Below are 19,707 nucleotides of genomic sequence, written 5' to 3' on the forward strand. Positions count from 1 at the left end.
CTGTTCACGGAGCTCGTTTGGATGTCTTGACCTGTTTCTTATGATTGTGAGAGATACACCGCGCATAACCCGGAGGAAACTAGCCGGGGTTCGCCAGCATGATAACGTTAAGTGCATTTCGTTCAAACACCTCACAAACACGTTGACTGACAGGAAAATACGCGTTAGTTTACTCACCGTTGGGTCCATATTTGTCAAAATTGATTTTGACTTGTTCCAGCGTGAGTCCAGTGTTTTCATTCACGCCGAAGTTCGCCAAAACTTCTGATGCAGATTTAGTGTGGGCGTTTTCCATCTTGAGGAACTGTTTACTACGAGCACTTCAACGGCATGTATTTATCAGCAATTACACCGAGCTTCGAGAAGGAACAAATGTCCACCGAGGTGCTTTCAGACCGCCAAGCGGAGGTGGTAGTCTGCGCAGACGTCCACCTGCCCCCTCTGCAAGCCGTCGGTTTGAGCCCGTGTACCTCCGTGAGTCCTAAAGCTGCTGCCTGTGAGCTCGAGCGATGTGAATGCGCCCGCGCGCTCTCCGAGTCCTGTGAAGGTGCGCGAAGTTCCCGCCTCTTTTTCCGTGAGCTCGAGCGTTTAAGCGCCGTTCGCGAGCGCTCATTGGTTCGCTTTACCTGAAGTAAGAGAAAGGATCGCGCTCGCTTTACGTGCAGATATATAACAAGACGCCGTCGTACCCGAGGACTGCGAGGAGGAGAAGAATGACACGGTGAGTGTGTGTCGTGGATGAGAAGGAAGCTCTCGAGGTGAGTTCCTCTCTGCGCGTCATCTGCTGTGAGCTTGTCAAACCGTCACGGTTGAAACTTGCGAGTGCCTCTGAGTAATGCATGGTGAAGACATTAACCATTAACTTGCCATTATGTCTACACTAAACGTGTCCATACTTGAAAGACCTTCAGGAACTGCTGCTGCTGTTATGTGATTGTAATTACACGGCCCGTTGGAATGCTTGATTCTGATTGGCCAGTCGCGACATTTGCAGGTTCTTTATTCCCAGATAACAACCTCTCAAAACTAATAACACACGGTAACCTGGATGCAGCAAATCATCATTTCACAAATTAAACATAAATATGTGTTTTAATAATTTACAAATTATTAGCCTACAACAAATGAACGTGGTATGAGCAACTTTTTTATGTCTCATCAAAGAAGTATAGTGTTGGAATTTGTCAGATTATGTGCTATTTTTTGTTTTTGTTGAATTTGCTGTTTGCTCATCTGCATTTAATTTATTTATAAATGTAAGCATGTACGTTTAATTACTAGAAATACATGTAAAAAAGGACCAGAAAGGGGTGCCATGCTTTCAAACGGTTTGGGAACCACTGATTTAAGCCTCATGTTCATGTTCCAAATATTTTGTGTGGCTTATAAATAAAGTATGTTGTGTTCAATGTTTTGTACCCACATATTTTAAAGCTATATGTATTACTTCCATACTGTAATGTTTTTGTGTTGTAATACATCATGCTATTCCAAACCTGCTTGTCCACTACAGGTGAAATCTGATTTTTACCTAAATTAAAAACATTCTTAAAATATATAACTAAGCATCTTAAAACGTTGCAAAAGCTTGGAAGGGAAGCATCATCACTGCAATGTACTGCACAGCGTGTTGAGATGGATTTAGAACAAGGTGCTCCAGTTCTTTCCTGGCTCATAGTTTCTCCTCAGTCCCTTTGCAAAGTCTATATATAGAAAATATACACTGCTCAACTCATGCTAATACAAGTAATTTTATAGGTTACGTCATCTTAGTGATAGAAGATCTTTGGGAAAAGAGGTAACAAGCAGGTCAAAGTTGGCATCCCAAATTAAAGAGGCAGCATCTGGCTGGCTTTTCACCTCTCAGGTGCTGTGTTATCCTACACTTAAATGTATTATACATTTGGCAGGCACTTATCCACACCAAGTTTTCAGTGCATTCAAATACATACATTTTAGCAGTGTGTGTTGGGTGCGACTCAAACCCATGATCTTTGTGATGAACAGCATAAGTCATTTAAAGTTAAAGTCTGCTAACTGAATTAGTAACACCATCCTTTTAGAGAATACTGTGTATACCCTACTTTAAATCCCTTACCACTAAACACAATGTGCTCTGAAGGTTAATTTTATCACAGAATGGCCCAGGTCCCTCCATCTATCCAGGTCATAATCAGCTTCCACTCCTGAACAGGAGCTCTGTTTAGATACAGGCTTTTTGCACTAATCTAGGACCAGCTTCAACCTCACATCATTATGTTCAGCTCATACACAAAAGGCCACAGTCATGTACCCAATAATGATGCTTTTAAAAGTTGACATATTTCTAGCTTTTCATAGACAAGACTTCAGTCGTCTTTTATCATCATCAACCTGCACTGGTTTTAAGTAGTCAAACCACTTTCTGCACTTGATCAATTTAGTCAAAATATTGACTCCATCCCTGACTGCTCATGGAATAGGAGGTCTCCATGGGTTAAGACAGTGGCTTGAGGCAGCACGCTAATGCAAATGGATGGATCAGATTGCCTTGTTGGAAAGGAATGTTACATCACTGGCATCAGTTGCCACTTTCTATTTCTTAGACAGGTTAAGCATTAGGTTGTGATACTTCTTGTTCAGACCTCCTGTCTAAAATGACACAGTGTGAAGCTGCATAAAGCTTATCTTCTCCACAGTTGCATTGTACAGTAAAGGAAAGCTAGCATTTTTGTGTGTTTAGCCAAAGGTTTGATTTGGCCAGTTCATTTGACAACATAACTACAGCACGGATACTAGAAGCACAATGCTGGTTAGCAAATCTCCACTGCAGAACATAGTTATACATTTACACATTTGGTAGATGCTTTTATCTGAAGCTTATACATTTTGTTTCTGACTATGTGCAACCCCCTGGAATCGAACCCATGACTTAGTGCCATACTCTAACCACTGAGTCACAGAAGAGCTGAACATAAAACCAAAGTCAATCAAGCTAACCCTCCCCTAAAAAGAGCAAGAAAAGGGAAACCCTTGAATGCCAAAGTTTTTATAGAAAGGAAATCCTTCCCCCTTTCCCCTACCCCCCTACCACACTGGTATACAATGGTTGTCTGTGCAATTTACAGTTTCAGACACACCTAATTTTCCACTCAGGTTTGTGAGACTCCCAGCTGCATTTGCCTTCAACGCTGGCTGATCTCACCATCACTTTGCATTATGGAAATCAGTCAGACCCAAATAGGTGAGATAGCTTAATTTTCTTTTTGTTTAACATTCTGGACACACAGTACTGTAGTTTCAATCTATGTGATGCATTTCTCTGTATCTATGTAATAACGAAAATTGTCATTCATTTTAAAGATGGAATATGCATAAAATTGGCAACGTGTTTTGTGGAGGTAAAATTATCTTTAACAATTGACATCCTTTTTTTCCACATAGAGGACATTTTAAGCTTGTCATCTGTGATGCAGCTTGAAATCAGCTGCTCTGATGTTAGCTTGAGGCACAGGACTGCGGTTCCTTCATTGACTTTGACTCAAGGAGATCTGGAGTGAGACTAATCCCCAGACTGCAGCAGCTGCACCTGACAGAAAGAGAGACAGATACAGAGACTGTGCCCATTCTCGCATCCCCTACACCTTTCTATCACAAACCCTTCACTCCTTTCTTCCTCACTCTTGCTGCCTCTCTCTTTGCTTTTCCCATCTCTCTTTATGTCACACAGTCTCCAAGTGCATCACATGTGATGTGGCAGTCATTTCACAGGATGGTATCAGGGGATGCCAATTTGCCGTCTGACAGTATGTCTGAAGGGAATTAAATATGAAAAGGGGGAAAGGGGAGGAGGAGGAGGAGGAGGCGGAAAAAAGATATGGATGGAGAAAAACTATTGTTTTTGTCAATAGTTATGTTTGAGCTGCACATATCCAGTCATCTTTGTGCATGTCAGCCAATCAGATCACAAAAACGTGTCACTTATTTTAACTGAATGGAAATACCCGTTTAAAAAGAACTGTACCATAAACATTCTCTGATGTTTCTAAAATATCTTTTGACGTCTTAGTGGCTCTTTTGCAAGTATGAAAATTGAGTGCATTTTTAAATGCTTCAGAAATAATAAAACATGCATACACAATGCATCAGATGTCTTCATCATCCTTTTATTGCTTAGGGGAGTGACATCTCAGTGCTTTGCCAATCTTCATCTGTAAGTCATTGCCTAAATGAATCAAACCATCTGTAATGAGCCAATTACTATGCCGTAAAATGTGTTGACTGTTCAGATGACTGCCATGGCCTGTACCAGTGACACTATAACCTATGCCCTGATTTCTTTCTGAATCATCAAAAATATTTACATTTTCAAGTGACATTTCTTCCCACACTAATTTCATTCCAAAGCTTAAATGTGAGTAGGCCATTAACTTCCATTCTTACGGTTTGTATATTTCACTATAAGCAATTTATCTTTTGTGTCTTTCTGTATTTTGTGTGTCCCTCTGTATTCTGGTAGAAGCATGAATTTCTGTGGTTCAAAACCTGGGTATACGATTACTAATACTCCCCAGTACAACATTTAACAGGCTTTGCAGAGCTATCACTCACTCTGCAAGGGTCTGTGAGCTATGAAGCTCTGTAATAAGGGCTATTAGAGCTTCAGTCCAAGCACCGTGGTTATACTGCAAATAATACTACAGTGATGGTAAGTATTAGGAACACAAAAGGGGATAAAAAGGAGGGAAGGGTGATGTAATCCATGGGCAACCTTTACAGAATATAATGTAGGCTAGGCTACTTTATTTTTATAAAGCATACAAGATTATAAGCAGATAACATCTGCAATTCAATCAGATGTAAACAAAACATCATGAGCACCAAACAAATTGTAATTGCAATCCATATTTATTGCTCACATCAAGACTCGGTAAAAGAGAATTCATGCATTCAGAACCTTGGGTGTTAGTCTAAGTCAAAGTAATTATCCTCTCAACAAGCATCTAAATACAGACAACCTTCAGTGAGTTCTATTCCATAACATGATGTGTTTTGGTTGACATGATCTGTATTTCTTTGTCTTAACATAATGAAACATTTATGGGGACTTAAATTCTTACAGTGTCTCCATGGTCAGGAAAAGGTAAGAGGAGAGAACAAGTAGTGGAAACAAATTAGTTCTCTGCTGTCAACATTTGTTCTCTCCACCCAAGGTTTAGGTTTCAATGAAATGTCTCTGATCTGAAAGCAAGACAAAAATAAAAAAAGATTTGCTCACCCTCTTGTCATTTCAAATCTGTATGACTTTCTTTCTTCCACAAAACACAAAAGATAATATTTAGAAATAGGTTGTTAACTGGACCCCATTCACTTGCATTAGTTTAGTGTCCATACAATAGAAGTGAATGAATGAGACATTTATACAGCGCTTTATTGTGTATTGCTGTACTTTAACTGGTCTTTTATTAAATTATGGTGGGCTAAGGCATAAAATGTATAGGTAACTCTAACAAAATGACAAAAAATAACTACATTTGTTGACGGATGCTTAAACTTTTCATTCATTTAACTTGTGACGTTCTAAGCCTAGACTTCGACTTTCCCTTCTGTATTTGCCCTATGACAGGGGACACAATTACCAAATTTATTGTGGTATTAGTAGGCTGCTCAAATGAGGGCTGCAATGTTGTGGTTTTCTAGAGAAACCAATATGCCTTTGTTACAGGTTGAAATGTTGGCTGCAAAAGGCTTGACACTTGACAGCTTTTTACATTCAGCACCCCTTAAAGAACTAAAACGGAAAACAGACAATCCATTTGTGAAAAATACCATTATGATCTGGTACGACGTTCATAAATTGCTCGGAGAGGCCCCTTTGCTGGAAGGATACAAGTAGTCCTTCCCAAACCTGATATCCAGTTTGGCTAACATATGTAATTAAGGGAAAGTCTTCTGAATTTCGACGAAATTTGGGATATTTTCTTGAGATTTGTCAAAGAAGGTGATATTGAAGAGGCTATAGATGTGTGAAGTTGTAGTAAATGCTTAATTAGTAACAGAAGTGTATAGTTTAAACCACTGTCAAGAGGACTATGTTTGTTCTTTGGTTAAATATGTTAAAAAATTAAATAAAAATATGTTTGCAAAACTTGTGATGTTCTATACCAAATATAAACATATACAAACAATGGCATGAACTAGATTATGAGACACACGAGAAGAAGAAAATAGTTACCGCCAAGGCCAGGTAAAATCCTGAGAGAAGGAAAGTGAATTAAAGTGCAGAGAGAAAGAGAAGGATTGAGTTGGCGCTTGTGCCATTGATAGCTAAGCTCCTCTGTAGAGAAGGGTCCTGTGGTAAAGAAAGGGCTTAGGTAGATATTGATTTTGAGAGGCTGGTCTTGATTTACAAAATCAAGGCTGCTTACAGTGTTTTTTATCAACTCCAAACTGCACTACCAGTAACGGGAAGGTTGAAGGGCCTTTTAGAGACCAGAAGATGATTCTCTAACTGAATATAACCTAAACAAATGTATCAAAATTTAGAGAATCATTTTAGAGTGCATGCATAATACAATTTATAATCAATCCCATTTGAGACATATTAGAAAAATATAAGCCATTTTGCCCAGTAGAGAAGTCATCAGCTTATGTCACAAAGCTTCAGAGAGTAGGACTTAAAGGAAACAGATCTGACTCTCTAATTAGCTGCCCTATGAGAAGAGCATGCTCAACTGATCTTGAAGTTCCCCCTTGATAAAGCACCCAAAGGAGAGATCATGTCCAATTGATTAGTGTATCTTCCTGGCCTTTCAACACCTTTGTAAATCTATTGCCAGCTTGTATGGCTCAAAGTTCTTTGTGCTTCCTCTTAAAAGACTCTCATCATTCTCTTTCACTCTTAAAAATGCTGGGTTGTTTTAACCCATTGTAGGGTCAAATATAACCATTTGCGGGGTTAATTTAACCCAACGTTTGGGTCCGTACCTTTTTGACCCAATGCAGGTTGAAAATAACCCAGCATTGTTTAGAGTTAAGTGTCCATTTTTTATTTCCTCCAGTCATTTTTTCTCCCTCTTTCTACTTCAACTTCCAATTTCTCCCTGAGGTCCATTTCTAATGTTTGTGTCAAACCTTTTGCTTAAACAATTATAAAGCCTTTTCTTTTAAAGATATGTAGTTACAGTATACATGTTTCAATTTAATGTATACAATTTGATATATCCTAGTTAAGTAAATAACAAATCTTCATGAGTAGAGAATGGTTTGGAAACAGAGGAGATCTAAAGAGTTAGATTTGAAACATCTCAGGGGGATGTGAATTGTATCCAGAGGACGTTCTGGCCCTCTGGGATATGTCATTTTCTTGGCTGTTTGACCTTTTTAAAAAATGGTATCTGACCGCGGCCTATGCTGGGATGGGAGATTGAAAAACGAAACATGCAGGGAAAACTGTGCTACAGTGTCTTAGGAAAATGAGAAGCCCTTGAGCTGTTTCTCTGGGACTCTAGAGTGCAATGTTATGACTGCAATTTTTTGTTAATAAAATTGGCAATATGTCTAATACATCTACAGCATTTGCCTTTCTTTAAGATAAAATTATAGTATTCTCTAAACAAATCAGCCATTACACATCGAATTATATAATACTGGAGGGGTAAAGTGTACTTTATTTCTGACCCTAGATTGATATCACTTTAGATTAATTTAGTTTGTTCCAATTACAACCTTGAGAACAAATTGATATGACATTAGTGGCTTACCAAAATAGGAACATAAAAACTAGAAATAAACACCTTAGAGGGAGGAAGTATTTTGAAGGCCTAGAAATAAGCAGAAGGCCCAAAACACTTTTCAAATAAGTGATAAATCAATCAATTTCAAAGCGAACCCAAGCTTTCTGACAAACCTCAGGAGTTCCCTAGCAAAAGCTACTCTCGTTTCAAAAACTATGGGAACGTCTTTGTTCGACCGGTTGTTAAGCACGTGTGTCAAACACCCCAAATCTTTTTTGGCTTTAAAAACCTCGGCAGGTGACGTGGCTAATTAAACCAGCACCTGCAGGTTATAAACTAAAAGCAAAAGCGTTTAGACAAAGTGTAACGCAAAGTAGGGCTCGTTGTATATAGGTTCTGAGCATTGCGGTTACTCAGTCTTATATAAAAAAAGGTTCCTTAACTAGCTGGACAGACATGAATTCTGTTTTGAGTGCTTGGGGGTTGAACATGCTACCCTGGGGCTAGAGGGATAGTGCAAACGTGCTCGGCGTTCCTTTTTTAAGACCGACCGAGCCGCCTCTACCCCGCCCTCTGCTGTACAAAGGGGCCGTAGAACGTGTTCCCCTATCAGACAGAATGTCAGGCTACTACAGCCGGTTTTGTCTAGTTCCCAAGAAGGATGGGGGGTTGGGTGAAATTTTAGATCTTCTCGGATTGAACCGCTACCTAAAGACACACAAGTTCAAAATGTTGACAATCAAGATGATTGTGTCTTAAATTCAGTCTCACGACTGGTTTGTGATGATCGATCCCAAAGACGCATACTCTCACATAGAGATCTTGCCACAACACAGGAAATTCCTGAGGTTGCTTTCGGGGGCGAAGCTTTTCATTATCGGGTTCTTCCATTCAGCCTAACCTTGACATACACAAAGTGCATGGATGCAGCTCTGGTTCCTCTGCGATTCCAGGGCATCCGCATTTTGAATTACATAGACGACTGGCTGATTTTAGCTCAGTCTCGGGAGCTAGCCCTTCGACATCAGGATGTCATCCTAGTTCATCTCGAGACTCTCGGGTTAAGACTCAATGTCAAAAAGAGCGTTCTTTCCCCTACGCAGAATACTACATATCTGGGGGTTATATGGGACTCGATCACAATGCAAGCACATCTGTCCCCTGCACGTGTCGAATCCATCCAGAGCACCCTTTGGAGCATCAGGTAAGGCCAGAAAGTGACAAATCTTCACTTCCGAAGAAATCTAGGTCTCATGGCAGCGGCTTCTAAAGTAATACATCTGGGCCTCCTGCATATGAGACCGTTTCAGTTGTGGCTCAGAGCCAGGGGGTTTCATCCAAGGGCCAACCCCAGAGGCATATATGGGTGACGGGCCAGGGGCTTCGCACCCTTTCTACGTGGTTCAGACCTCTGTTTCTGACTCTAGGTCGGTGTTGTCATCCCAAGATGCTAATGACAGACGTATCCCTTACGGGTTGGGGAGCGGCCTTAAATGGCCGTCCAGCCCAAGGAATCTGGAGAGGTCATCTTCTCGATTGGAACATCAATTGCCTTAGAATAATGGCTGTGTTTCTGGCCCTGAAATACTTCCTCCGGCAGTTACAAGGCTACCATGTCCTAGTGTGGGTGGACAACACGTCAGTAGTTTCATACATTAATCACCAGGGTGGGCTGCGGTCGTGCCACCTGAACAATTTGGCCCAGCAGATCCTGCCCTGGGCAGAGGGCAAATTCCTGTCCCTCAGAGCGATTCACATCCCGGGGCATATGAATGTGGGAGCAGACTTGTTGTCCAGACAAGCTGTGATGAACGGGGAATGGAAAATCCACCCCAAGATAGTCAGACAAATCTAGGAAAGATTTTACGAAGCAGAGGTGCACCTCTTTGCTACACAGGAGACAGTACAATGTCCTCTCTACTTCTTTCAGTCATCCAGCTCCCCTGTGTCTGGACACGATGGCCCATACGTGGCCCAGACTGCGTCTTTACGCATTTCCTCCTATAGCTCTGCTCCCGGGAGTCCTAGCTAGGGTCCGTCAACAGGGGTCTCGCCTCTTGATGATAGCTCCGCGTTAGCCAGCCAGAATGTAGTTTTCAGATTTACTATCCCTCGTCGACGACACGCCGTGTGCAATCACAGTCAGGAGGGATCTCCTGTCTCAAGCACACGGGGCGATACTTCACCCCCGTCCAGAGCTTTGGAATCTCCATGCCTGGCCCCTGAAAGGGACCAGCTGAGAGGTGCTGGGCTTCCACTCAAAATAGTAGAGACTATTCTAAGTGCTAGGGCTCCCTCCACTAGAAGGAGCTACGACCTTAGATGGAGAGTTTTTGACAGATGGTGCATGGTAAACCATGCAGACCCAATTCACTACCAGATTGTTTCTGCAAGAGAAACTGTCCTCAGAGACAAGCCCCGGTACTCTCAGGGTTTATGTGGCCGCCATTTCGGCTTGCCACGCCCTGATTGATTGGGTTTCTGTGGAAAAACACCCTTTTGTTGCCCGCTTTATTCGTGGAGCGAGGCGGCTGATGTCTTCTTCTAGACGGACTGGTCCGTCATGGGACTTAGTAATAGTGCTCAAGGGTCTGGTTAGCGCCCCCTTTGAACCTTTGGAGTCAGCACATATCAGGCTTCTGACCTTTAAAATGTTTTTTCTAATGGCAATCACCTCTCTTAAGAGATTTGGAGATTGGCAGGCTCTCTTAACCTTGCCGTCCTATTTAATTTTTGCCGCTGGGAGAACATTTTGTTGCATGCATCCGGTTGTTCTTGAGGCCTTCTGTCCTATGCCGTTCAAGACATCAGAGCAGGAATTACTTCACCTACTGTGTCCAGTACGTGCTCTTTAGAATTACATCCACTTCGCACTAGCCAGTGGCGTAAATCGGAGTGGCTTCTCATATTTACATTTATGCATTTGGCAGATGCTTTTATCCAAAGCGACTTACATTGCATTACATTGCATTGCATTATCCTATACATTTATACATAGGTATGTGTAATCCCCTCGGATCGAACCCACAACCTTGCATTTTTAACGCAATGCTCTTACCACTGAGCTACAGTAAAGCTGTCATATGTTATGGGAGCCGCAACAAAGGGCCGGCTGCCACCAGGCAAACAATGTCACATTGGGTGAGGGATGCTATTGCTCTGGCCTATGAGGCCCGCAGTCAAGCTTCACCTCTAGGTGTTAGAGCTCATTCAACAAGGGGGGGTTTAATCTTCTATGGCCTTAGCAAGAGTGTGATGAAGGGGGCTGGTCCTCTCCGCACACATTTGTCAGATATTAACGTCTGATGCCTCCTCTTGGCTTGGCAGCGTTGGTATTATCGTTCCCATAGCGTTTGAAACGCAGCATCGAGAGTAGCTTTTGATAGGGAACGTCGCGGGTTACTTGGCTGTAACCCTGTTCCCTAATAAAGAGAAAGGGGTATGGAACTAAAAACTAATTATGAATTATAAGTGAATAATCAGTTAAGCGAAAAATGTTGGGGTTCAATATGGACAACCCAACATTTTTTAGAGTGCACAACCAATTCTTAAAGTCCCCAAGTGTTGAAAATTAATTTAAGAATAAGACATATTGAGTGGCTCTGCCCCCTTTTAAAATAACCAATAGCGTTTAGTTTACAGCAGTGTCAGCTTGGCAAAGCTGCATTTAACTGCAATGTCCAATCTCTTTCATAGAGCCTTAACACACAACAACCTGATGAGACTTCAAACGGGTCAGATATGTTTTGTTTCCTCAGCGGATATGGCGCGTATGAACGCCACCTATAATCAGCTCTGTGCTATCATGTCTCTGAACCAGAGGACACTGATGCAAAATTAAGTCTTTAATGTTAATGGTTCCACTGTCCCCTATCTCCCATTTAGTGCATAATGCGTCATTCACGTAGGACATAATAAATGTGCGAAACAAGTAGCTGATTTGAGGCGCCACATCCAAAGGGGGCAGAATTCTTACTAATCTAAAATGGATTTGATTGGACAAGAACTTTGGACAAGAGAGGCTGAAGTGTGGAGTGATGTCATTGATGTCATTTTTTTGAGCGTACATGCCAGAATGGCAGTTTTGAACACTTATACCTTCTAAATGGTAATTTTTCAAACAAATCAGTTTATTGATGTCCTTAAGACTAAGTTATTTTTAACAAAAGTAAAAAGCTTTCATTTTGATTTCACTGGGGCTTTAAGAAATTATCATCACAGAAAAAAACTTTTACACATGCTATTTTAATGCTTAAAGATGAGTTTTAAGTGATAAAATAAACAAATGCAGTGGGACTACATCATTTCTTTTACATCTGCAGACATTTGTTTATGCTCAACTGCCACAGAGCTCCTCCCAGTCCCAGGGAGGATGTGTTTCTCTGCAAACAGGATTCAAGATACAAAATCAAACAAAAAATAAATGCTAAACTACAGTGAACAGAAGCTGAGACCAGCAAATATTCATGCACATTCATGACATTGACAATGGTATTTTACACAGTATGTCACAGCACATCTACAGAGTTATATTCAATTACAGTTAATGTATTATTTTTTATTAAATACAACAGACTTGAGCAAACATGTACAGTATTAAAAATTATAGGAAAGAATATGATATTCTCAGATGGTAGCACAAAACAATGAACTAGTCAGATGTACTTTAAGATTTACATAAGTAGTATAAGTCCTTATAAAGACAAAAGTATATTTGTAGAGGATTCACTTGTGGAATGCATGTAAGCAGCTATATGACTGCTGTCATAAGTACCAAACACCAAAACGAGTTTTGTCAAGGTAAATTAAGCTAATATAAAAGATGCATTTTATCCAGGGGTGTCAGACTGTAACTTGTTTATTATTTGAGATATATGGAAGGTAACCAGTCATCAGCTGCTCTACTCATGATAACAGCTACGCACAACATTTACTCCAAAAAAAGAACGGGGTGTTTTTATCAGTCAGCATTATAACCACTGCAGTACGTCAAGAAGCCTTGTGTTGTCTTTTTAGTCATGATTCTTGACTAACCGTAATCTCATGAATTTCAGCATTCATTCAATCTAACAAGGCTCGATAGGATTATGCCAAAAACTGACACTGGATAAATTTACAAGCCGCTAAAACCTCAGCAAACATTATTAACACAATTTAAGCTTTTAATTCTACAATGAACTATTTAATAAGGAAAACTACTCTCCAAAATGAAAATTCTGTCAATATTTTCTTGCTTTAATGTTGTTCAAAACCCATGTCTACTTTAATTCATCTGCAGTTCATTTTAAGGGCTGAATGTCCCACAAAAACATTTTTGTTATGGGTTTTGAAGAAGACAAGAGTGAGTTAATATCAACAGGACTTTCATTTTTGAGTGAATTACTTTATAGCATTAAAGTTCCTTCTGAAGTTTACACCATTGGTACAGGACAAACCCAAATTCCTGAGTGCTGACTACCTCCTGATTCCGTTATGCATGAATCCCACAATGTTCTTTCACATAACTGTCACCTGTTCTACAGTCTACTCTGCTTTTATGCTGCTCTCAGCTTTCTGAATTTTGGCATTAGTAGCAGGTGCTTAGTGCGGCGTGACATGGAGGAGTTATTCAGGTCCAAATCTCAAAACAACAGCATTAACCGCTAAGCCACTGAAGCTACTATGGACCCAGTTCTTGTATTTCAAGCCTTATATTTCAAAATGTGTCTATTGTGCCAGGGGGTTTGCATCCTGATAGCAGGGATGTTAAATATGACATATCGCTTTTGCTTATTGCTCCACGAACTCTTTGTAAGTCGCTTTGGATAAAAGCGTCTGCTAAATGACTAAATGTAAATAAGGTTCCCTCCATCCTCTGTAAGATTGAAAGTTAATACATGTCTTGAAGGGATAGGTTACCCCAAAATGAAAATTCTGTCATCATTTCTTTCTTTCACAGAACACAAAGATCTTTTGAAGAATGTTGGAAACCGAACTGCGCCTGCACCAATTTACTTTCTATTTTAATGACACAAAACCAATGCAAGCGAATGGGTGCCACGCCATTCTTCGAAATATCTTCTTTGGTGTTCTGTAGAAGAAACAAAGTCATACAGGTTTGAAAGGACAAGAGGGTAGGTAAACGATGACAGAATTTAAATTTTTGGGTCAACTATGCCTTACACAGCCTTTCCCCAAAACAGGTTTAGTGTTTTTTGAGTCTGCTCTGTGCTAAATTGCACTGAGGGGAAGTAAAGCGTTCCTTTAAACATGCAGTGGTACTCACTGTTTCCCATCTTTTAAGAGGAGAATGAACTCAGAATAAAAGACAGGGAGAGATGTTACACCTCTGATGAGTCTATTTAGATGTACACACATTCACACTGTGGTGATAAGGGGTGATCAATCTCCATCATCGCAGTCGTTCACTGAAACAGGCATCAAACAGTGCGTCATTCTCATGCCTCATTTGGTCACTCCACCAGCCAAACACTCTCCTCCTGCGACATCACGTCATCCTCCTCTGCTCTCATCTCCCTCTAATGTCTCTCCTCACCTTTTCTCGCTGCTCTTCACCTCTGACATCACTCCTCTCCAGCATTGCACATCCTACTGGTTTCTCATGTTTCATTCTACTCGTGATATTGAGGCAATGGGTGGGCTTTCCCTCTCTCTCTCTCTCTCTCTCTCTCTCTCTCTCTCTCCTCTTATCAAACAACCATTACCAATGCAGCACCAGTGTGACTCAGCCTCCTTTCTTCCATCTTACACCTCACACACAAACAAACAAACTCATACACAAACAACTCACCCTGACACATGCAAAGCACATGCCCACAGTCACCCTTCTCTCCCACACACACACAAATACATGCAAACGCAATTAAAACCCACACGCCGCTGCTGACCTCTCAAACCCTTCACATCCCTCTAACATTAAAATAAGGGCTGCGGATATGTACGAACAATTATCCATGTTGACTACCGATATGTGGATGGTCATAATAATGATTTAGCGAACGCAAATGCAACACTTAGTCAAACCTACTGATGGATGCCAAGTAGTCACGATGTCAGCTCAAGGATGAGACTCACACACACATACTGTAAACCCTGCTACATCAATTATATGAAAGAAACAAACACATGATCCAATCAGATGTCCACAGGGACAAATGCTATTTGCTTGAAAAAAAATGAATATACTGAACCATTGCTTATTAAAAATACGGCATGTTGGAAGTTATAAAACAGTATTTGGTATATTTTAGCTTTGTTAGACTTTGTTAGACCATTCCTTCTTCGGTGCATAAAATGCGTTACTCGCTATGTTTGTTCTTTCTCTTTAGATCAGATATGCTAACGTCCCTGTGGAACACCATGGCAGTTTGAGGCTTTAAATAAAACGATGGCCTGATTATGAGAGAGAGAGAGAGAGAGAGAGAGAGAGAGAGAGAGAGAGAGAGAGAGAGAGAGAGAGAAAGAGAGAGAGAGAAACTCTCAGGCTGGCCCAAAAATAAGCAAATAGGGTGATTATGATTGCAGTTATATATTATCCTTATGATATTTTTTTATTAAAACTACAATGCAATATTTTAAAGGATAGATGGGTGGACAGAGAAGAAGACTGACATAAAATGCAGATTTTGCAATGCAAATGACAAATGACCTCAGACATGCAAATGAGTTTATTCGGTATAGGAGACACCACAAGGCCATACACAAATCAATAGTTGGATAAGAGCTTTGAAGTGCTGGGAAATGTAGTTTCAAAGCAAGCGTCAGCCACAGTACTATTGCAGTAACCTGAAGCGCACCATACTCACAAACCCACGTTTATGGGTTTGAATCATTAGAAATCCAAATTATGGCACATAACTTGCCTTAAATGCAAAATATTTAAAGGCAGAAATTCCTAATGCTGCTCATGTATTAATGAACATATGTTTGGTTTTATAGAGTGCAGATAGAATTTTGCAATGCACATTATGAAGCATATAGTCTGGATCTTCTGAATGTTCACTTTGAAGAGAAAGGATCTTTAAGGAAAAGATACTACTCCAAATTACATACTAAAATGTCTTTAGCAAACATTTGCCGACATGGGTGTGTTGAACGATCATATTTTCTGATGATAATTGTAAACCTGTAAAAGGAAGGCTAGCATTACCATGTTAAACTCTACATTTACCAACTATGGGTAAAAACAAGCCCGCATAGGTTAATTACCATGTTTATTTTTTAAGCATGCTAGCTGGTTTAAGATGGGCATGTGGTGGTCCTAAGCTGGTCCCAAGCAACTAGCTCCTAGTTCAGGACAGGCTTAAACCACCTCATGACCAACACATAACCAGCTACCAAAACCAGCATATGCTGCTTTATTTAACAATTTGTTCTGTCCAAATTTGACCCAACCATGCAATAAAAACATCATCATAACATCATCAATATTTTCATCTTTATCATCATCACCAGAGTATTGGACAACAGAACACAATTTGGCTAAAGATATAAAGTAGGAAAATTCCACTTCTACTTGAATCAAACACAATATAATATGAATACTTATACCATATCAAACTTTTTTGAACTCTCCGGAAAGTTGTTCATGGAAAGAGATTTGAAAGTTATTGATATGACTCATGTTACTGATGCCGATCAACTCACACGCACAGTACGTCCCCCCCCCACTCTGTGTTTCAAACAAGCTGGTCAATAAAACAGATAATTGCTTCAATTATGAATTTCAGAATGGCTGTATTTAACCACAGCTCAAACACAGGAAGAGCAGTAAGCTGAAAACACCTAGAGAGGCTAATGCAATTCACTCACAAGTCAAACGTATTAGATGAGCTGTTAGTTCTCCTGAAGCTCATGGTGTTCAGAAGCATCAGTTAACTGTCTGTGTCTAGTGAAGGAGACTTAAAGGGACAGACAGTTCTCCCAAAATGAAAATTCTTTCATCATTTAATCATTCCAAACCTGTATGACTTCCTCTATTCTGCAGAACACATATTTTTAAAGACGTTGGTACCCAAACAATGTCGGACACTTCAATGTAACTTCATTGTACGGACACAATACCACATTTATCACAATATCTTCTTTTTTGTTTTACAGAGTCATATGCATGTGTTGAATGACATGAGGGAAAATAAATATTTTTGGATAACTATTCATTTAATGGAATAAAGTATTAACCTTGCTATTAACCTTGCTATAGTATAAAGTCTGGATACATATAAGAATACATAAGAAAACTGCTGTCTTTTCTCTCATTGAGTAGTACAATCCCAAAATCAGGTGATTTAAATCTTCTCTTGAAAACAACACTTGTCATTTTTCTGTCCTATAAGACACGTTACATAAACAATTACAGTTAAATGTTTTTACATTTTTGTAGGATGCACTTCTCTGCCTCATGTTCAATAACAGCAGGAGCCAGTGCCGCCTTTTTACCCCCCACTATGTTATTTTTGTGGGTAAGAAGTCACAGTCATGTGCATGAAACACAGGCTTGTGAAAAGGTGTTTTTCAGTGTGTCTATGCAGGTGTTCTCGACAGATCCTTTACAACACTGTGTTCAGCTGTCCACGACAGAACAGAAAGACAGACAGCCGTCGTGTTCTTTCTCTTTTAAAAACATATGCAAAAGAACCGACTGGGTATCTGCTGTGATGTCCGGTCCTGTGCTAAGAAAACACAAGTAACATTCAGAATATTTAAGGGTGCCAGAGTTAAACTTTTACGAAGACCTTTCACTTCTTATGGTCATTATGTGGCAAGGTCATGTCTTTATGGTTGAGACAAAGGTCATGGAATGAGAAGCCGAAAGTCGACAGTGGGTCATGTTTTAACATTTTCATCCGTCTCCTCTGGAGCGTTCCCCGTCAAACTCTAGTGATGCAGCATGAGAGCTTCAAACCCCCCGTTCATCTGTAAGACCTGTGAAGAATGTGATAATTATTCTGCGTCTCTTTTCTGTGTGTGAGCTCGGAGAGAGACAAATATAGTAGTAGCCAAGTGTTTTTTGGAAGGGTAGAGAAATAAAACGTTTTCCTATTTAAAAGAGATCCCAACTTCAAATAAATTAGATGGTTTCAGTAAAAATCCATTTACTCCACTATAGAAAGAATATTTTGAAAACTTATGATATTATTTACTCATTTTGTTTGAAACTAGAAACAAAAAGTTCTCCCATGTTAAAATAAAAGGAATTATGCTATGGTCACACTAGACCTTTCATTCCATTGACTTCCATTTACAAGCATGCGCATGTGGTAGACCGCAAATGCAAGTTACTGCAAAATAAAAACCCTTCACTGCATTCCTAAGTTCAAGTTTGTTGACCTCTGACCTGTGAGTTTTGTTTCATGTGACGACATGTGACAAACACAAGATCGACACGTGTGGGAAATTCAGTTCGAAGAAATGCTAATAATAATAATTGTCACACAGTCCAATTTTTACAATACAACTTTAAAATAGTAAAACCAACAAGAACAGTCCAAATACGTTGGAATCCAAGATGTGTAAATTCAAACTTATATCAACTTTTTTTTTAGCATGCTAGCAGTCCCTATATGCAAGAAGTAAGGATACCTGTTTACACCTTTGTTGTATGTCAAAGAAGCTTGAAATCATTCATTGTAAATGACATTTACAGAATTAAGAATTTTAAGTGAACTCACCTTTAAATATTACTCTTTTACACTGTAGCACTGCAGCTGGGGCGCCAGAAATAAACAAACTGTAAAATAATGTTTTTTCCTGTAAAATTACAGGAAATGTGCAGTCTTTTCTGTCATTTTACGGGTTTTGACCGTTATGAAAAAAGATAAACTGTAACGTAAAATCCTGTTAAAAAACTTAAATTTTTCGGCAGCTGGGGCACCAGAAATAAACGGTAAATAACACCATTTCTCTGTAAAATGTACATGTTTTTCAAGCAATTTTTTTTCTTTTCATTCATTTAATTTGACAGAAAATAGACTACATGAAAAATATGAGTTAAAAACATTAAAATCCTGTAAAATATCAGTTTTTTAGATTATACACAGCAAAACTGTCAAATTAAAAAGTTTTTTACAGTGTATATTAATTAACTTTTATGATATTTTGGTGTATCAGTTGTAAATTCTTCTCTTAAGTCAGTACTCCATGCATTCAATAATGTCCACTGCCAAAGGAACCCCTTACTAATATAGTTGTCCTCTCACCATTTCCAAGAAGAGCATATACTGTATCTTCCCTGCTCTTAGTGAGACGGATAAAACTGCATTGTAAGTCAATGAAGCAGGTGCAGGTCATGGCCTGTAGCCACCAAGCAAAACCATGTTATCATTGCAAAGTGTACCAAGTGCGACAAATCTTTGTTTTCCTATACATTCTCCTTCCACACTTGTGGAACAAGAACTGAACAACTGAGGTGTACTAAGAACTATAACATTTGAGAATTGTCTAGAGGGGCAAAACTGATTTTCACAAACACTACCAGAAAGAATAAAGAGAAAAGAGAACCACAGTCATTAGCATTATATTTGAGTTGGTGAGCTGGGCATGTGTCTTCATTGCCTCATCTCTGTGACAGATGGGAAATCAGTTGAAAAACTAATGAAATACTATTACTCACTATTAAATAAACTGAATCACCATTGCAAGGTCTACTTTGTGAATATTTTTCATCATAAGAATGGTAAAGTTAGCCCTAGTTACTACAACAAAAGAGATTTAAAAAAATCAAACAACTTGTTTCGAGTATATTGTTGCTGTTTTTCTGTTTTAGGTTACTGCGGTTCTTTAGCCCTACATCAGTACTGCAGAGTTGTGATATTTTGAGGTCACCGTCCCACTGCAGAGACCTCAGAGCTGCACAGTTTTTATCACTATCAAATTCTTGCTTCAGTCTTTCATATGAATGCACTTTTACAGTCATTATTTTTACAGTGTAACTCTATAGAGGTGGAAGAGTGCTATAGTTTCATATCTAGATATCAATAGCAATATTGAAAAT

The 19,707-nt window shown here is 39.6% G+C and overlaps 1 protein-coding gene across 2 annotated transcripts in view; it reads right to left on the minus strand.

Annotated features, from left to right (window-relative positions):
- The window catches only part of atp2a3 (ATPase sarcoplasmic/endoplasmic reticulum Ca2+ transporting 3), a 45,715-nt gene extending 44,891 nt beyond the window's left edge, over positions 1-824 (minus strand). For both annotated transcript variants that reach the window (XM_079448941.1, XM_079448942.1), the window contains exon 1: positions 178-824. In XM_079448941.1, the coding sequence (XP_079305067.1) occupies positions 178-295 (118 nt within the window). In that variant the 5' untranslated portion in view covers positions 296-824. The remainder of the gene's footprint in view (positions 1-177) is intronic.
- Positions 825-19,707: the final 18,883 nt, after the last annotated feature.

The sequence above is a fragment of the Barbatula barbatula genome, assembly GCF_947034865.1.
Source record: "Barbatula barbatula genome assembly, chromosome: 2".
NCBI classification, from domain to species: domain Eukaryota; kingdom Metazoa; phylum Chordata; class Actinopteri; order Cypriniformes; family Nemacheilidae; genus Barbatula; species Barbatula barbatula.